This window comes from Magnolia sinica, chromosome 1 (genome assembly GCF_029962835.1).
Source record: "Magnolia sinica isolate HGM2019 chromosome 1, MsV1, whole genome shotgun sequence".
Lineage (NCBI taxonomy): Eukaryota > Viridiplantae > Streptophyta > Magnoliopsida > Magnoliales > Magnoliaceae > Magnolia > Magnolia sinica.
Window position 1 is genome coordinate 126,571,355 of NC_080573.1, and position 4,251 is coordinate 126,575,605.

General features: G+C 39.9%; 1 protein-coding gene across 1 annotated transcript; it reads left to right on the plus strand.

Moving 5' to 3' along the window:
* The first annotated feature begins 1,131 nt into the window (after positions 1-1,131).
* LOC131257706 (ankyrin repeat-containing protein BDA1-like) lies at positions 1,132-3,204 on the plus strand. The gene is made up of 2 exons (XM_058258522.1): positions 1,132-1,740; positions 1,964-3,204. The coding sequence occupies exons 1-2, from the start codon at positions 1,168-1,170 to the stop codon at positions 2,801-2,803; spliced, it is 1,413 nt and encodes a 470-aa protein (XP_058114505.1). The 5' UTR covers positions 1,132-1,167; the 3' UTR covers positions 2,804-3,204.
* Positions 3,205-4,251: the final 1,047 nt, after the last annotated feature.

Consider the following 4,251-nt stretch of genomic DNA (forward strand, 5'->3'; position numbering starts at 1 on the left):
CCTTCTTGCCAGCATACCATCCACGTACGTCCCCACTATTCTACCAGACAAGACCCCGATTACGTCCCATGTGACATTTTGTGGTGGGGCCCACAGAATATCCAAGCCTCACAAGATTCCCTTGTTATGTATTCTGATCAAGGTAGAGAGAAATTTGGTGTACTATATATACTCGCCGTGTTATCCGCGGTTCCTCTGAAATGGTGGGAGATTAAGGACGCGGATTTCCCAAAATCCGATTGCGTACTGAGTTAAGTAAACTCTGTTGGCCCTACAGTTAATGTGTGTGGTTTATCCATGCTGTCCATATGCTTTTTCAGCTCATTTTAGGGATTGAGCCTCAAATTGAAGCTTATCCAAACTCAAGTAGACCATACCACATGAAACTGTGGAAATAATGATTTACACTGTTGAAACCTTGCTAGGCCCCACAGTTGATGTTTATTTGTCATCCAACCTTTTCATAATATCAAACCAACATGGAGAAAATTATTTCCTTTTCCTATAACTCATCAAAGTTTTACATTAAGGTAAAAGTTAGCCCTCGGGTGTTTGCATCACGTGAACTGTTCGGATTTTGAGCTAATATAACGTGAGATGAGTTATCAAATGTTCTCACGAGTTATGATGAGAATGGGTTCTCACATGTTCCAGTGGATGAATGCTCACGCGCGTATCAGTTCTCCGTTAAACTCATCAAGTCTTATTTATCTCGCATTCAAGAATCCAAGCCAAGGAATCCGGATCCTCCGCTTACCACAATCAGGGAAATTACTGCACGTTGTAAAATCTAAATAGACAACATCATCACACACTGCATTTAACCCAGCAGTGCTGGGTCCTTACTCTTACTCCGGTGGTAGACTCTGAGGAGTTTCAACACCGGGTCAAGAGTTCGAGTACTCATAGGCGGTGAAATTCCACTGAGGCTTGACTGTGTGGGGGTGTGTGTGCGTGTGTAAATAAATAAATATATTAATTAATTTAATAATAATAATAATAATAATAATAATAAACGCAGCAGTAGTGATAAATGTGGACTAATCACTATGTAGAAAAGCAGGATTTCCCTCCTCCGGATTTCAACCGAAGTGCATACGCTGTCAGTATAAATATCAGACTACCCATGCGAGCAAAATCACAAATTAGTCTCCAATAAGCTCTGGTATGGACAACCACGAGACTAGGCTTCGTCAAGCAGCACTCAATGGAGACACAAACGCCCTCCATCAGCTACTCCGAGAAGACCCACTCCTCCTACAAAACATCGGAGCTGAATCGGCCACAGACACACCTCTACACATAGCATCATTGGTAGGCCATGTTGAATTCGCTGCTGCAGTTCTGGAACAACAGCCTGACTTAGCCCGAATCCGCAACGAGCGAGGTTTGTACCCTTTGCACTTGGCTTCAGCTAAAGGGCACGTAAAAATAGTGGAAAAAATGCTGGAGGTCGACCCTTCTTTCTGTAAACTCTGTGATAAGGAGGGGAGGACTCCTCTCCATTCTGCAGCAGCAAATGGCCAAGTTGAAGTATTGGAAAATCTACTACGTCGCCCTGATGCTGCAACCACTCATGCCCGAACAGAGAGAGGAGAGACGACTCTACATCTCTGCGTGAAGTATAACCAGTTCGAGGCGGCTAAAATTTTGGTGGAAAAGGATAAGATGCTGGTTAACATGAAGGATGATCAACACAACACGGTCTTACACCTTGCAGCTGCAAGAAAACAAATTCAGGCAATGATTTTTTATTTTATTTTATTTTTTTATCTATTTGGCATGTAGTGGTACAATGCAAGGCCGACAATTTTTTATTAAACCATGATGTATATATAGGGTTTAATTTTATAATGAGGGTTTTTTATTATTATTTTATTATTTTATTATTTTATTTACACCTAACAAACATAGTCATGAAACACATGCTCACCATTAATCCTTGCTTTTGCTTTGTATTCAGATGCTAAAGCTTTTTCTCAAATCAGACGTGGATGTGAACGCCGAGAATATCCATGGTTTCACGGCACTTGATGTACTAGTACATGGTCCAAGCGAAATAGGAGACATGGAAATCAGCGAAATCCTTGTGGATGCTGGATGTGATAGACGCAAAAAACTAACAAACAAAAGCAAGGAAGAAAATGAACCATCTAAATGGAACTGCTTCGCACTCAATAGGAACGAAGACGGGAAGAAAAAGGAAGAACAGCTAAACGCGTTGCACAATACAATTCTACTAGTTGCAACCTTGATTGCAACGGTGACCTTTTCAGCTGGGGTCGCCCCTCCTGGAGGAGTCTGGTCTGAACCACCATCCACCCATTTGTCAATCCATGCTTCACCACCTTACTTTCCAGGCACAGCTATTCATGACAAGAAACAAGACTTCGATACGTTCCTAGTTTTTGATATGATAGGGTTTGTGGCATCACTCAGCATAATTCTCTTTTTAATAAGCAGGTTGCCTTGCTTGAACCGTTGTATGACATGGATCTTGGTGATAACCTTGTGGGTGGCCGTAACCGCCATGGCATTGGCTTTCATCTATGGCACCCATCTCATCATTGCTCCCAACAGGTTTTCCCGCATATCAAGCTGTGCTCTTCTAGCCTGGACTGCGCTCGTGAGCATCATTCTCATATGCCATTGCATCATTGCCATCTTTCGTATACTCAAGTGTTTGGTGTCCTCAGTTCCCACTTGCTTGAGGAAGTGTGGAATTTGCAAGAAAGAGGAAAATCAGTCACCAGGCAGCCGCGGCAATCAAAATGATGTTCGCCAAGGTTGTTACCTTTGCTGAAGATCGATGGGCCTTGCGCATCAGCCACCATGTAAATTTGATGAACTAGTATGATTTCGTACATGTGGGGTTCAGGTTTAGTTCTACAAACTATTGATGTTGGAGGTTTACAGCTGAACACTTAGATAAACATATAACAGTGGATGTTGTAATCTTTCAACCTAAGATAATTCCAGTGGCCCATCATAGCAACTATATGAATCTCGATCCTAACCCCTATGTACTACCTGTATGGAATTGGTGTACTAGACCTGTGCTTGGGAGGATGAGCCTACCATTCATTCCTCCTATGTGTTGATCCTATTTTAGTGTGAGGGATGTCCATTTCCCTTGTGGCTTGTTTCTTGTTTAGCTTTGATTCTAGGTGTTTGTATAGATGTTGAAGTTGTACGTGTATCTTTTTATGTAATTATAAGTATTGTTGGTAATTGTACTCGGATCAAACAATTCCAAATGAAAACTGTAATATTGAAAAAATAATAATAATAAATAAATAAATAAGAAAAAAAAAAAAGAAAACTGTAACATCCAAATGAAGGTTATGGCGAAATTGCTAGTTCACTTCGACTCATCGCTTAAACAATGATTCACTATAGCTAAATCTCTTGTGGTTCACTAAGTCAATGACTCAACTCAAAACGCAATTCAACTACATTCTAGGCCAAGGTGTCTTGTATGTACAAGACTCAGTATAACTTGAACAAACTCGCTACAACAATTCAGACTTTTTACGATGAGTTAAATCATTGCTAAAAAAACCCAAACTCATTGCAAAATCCTTTTTGTAATGTGTTGCTCGTCGTCAATTTTGTTACAAAATATAGTATTACAAATTTTATTTAGCGACGAAAATACCAACCCGTCGCCAATTACTCAACTAATTGCAGCGACCTAATAACCTATGACAAAATATAAATAATTAACAACGAGTTGACATGTCGCCATTACATATTGTAAAACGTCGCTAAATATAAAAGACCTGATTGCAAGATGTTTGTTTTATTTTTTATGTACTTTTTTTTTAAAAAAATTAATTAAAATTTCTTTAAAAAAAAAAAAATCTTTTTTTCGCATACAAGCCTGAGTCAGGATTTGAACCAATGACTCTTTAAGGGAGTCATTGTCTTGCCAAGCGGTTGAAATTGAAACAGCTAATAACAATATTCAATATCAAAGGGAAAGAGCTGGAAGGACAATTGAATTGAGAATTTCTGTTTTCCTTTTTTTTTTCTTCTTTATTTTCAAGAAATCAAAAAGGAAGAATCAGTAAGTTGCCATCATCTTTCCTAGGCTTGCCCATGGCCAGGAGTTGGGCGGGTGGCAATGGACCTGTCTGGGGCTGTGTGAGTTAGCCCTTAGCCAGTCTAGCCCCCTAAGTGCAGACTGAGCTGAGCCACTACAAGGAAAAGATGTAAATGATAAAAAGCATGAAAAAGTCCAATATAGGA

Excerpts from the sequence above, each read along its gene's own strand:
- LOC131257706 (XM_058258522.1), top strand. The coding sequence starts at position 1,168 with ATGGACAACCACGAGACTAGGCTTCGTCAAGCAGCACTCAATGGAGAC. Across the intron at positions 1,741-1,963 it reads CTGCAAGAAAACAAATTCAG|ATGCTAAAGCTTTTTCTCAA; the intron begins GCAATGATTTTT and ends CTTTGTATTCAG.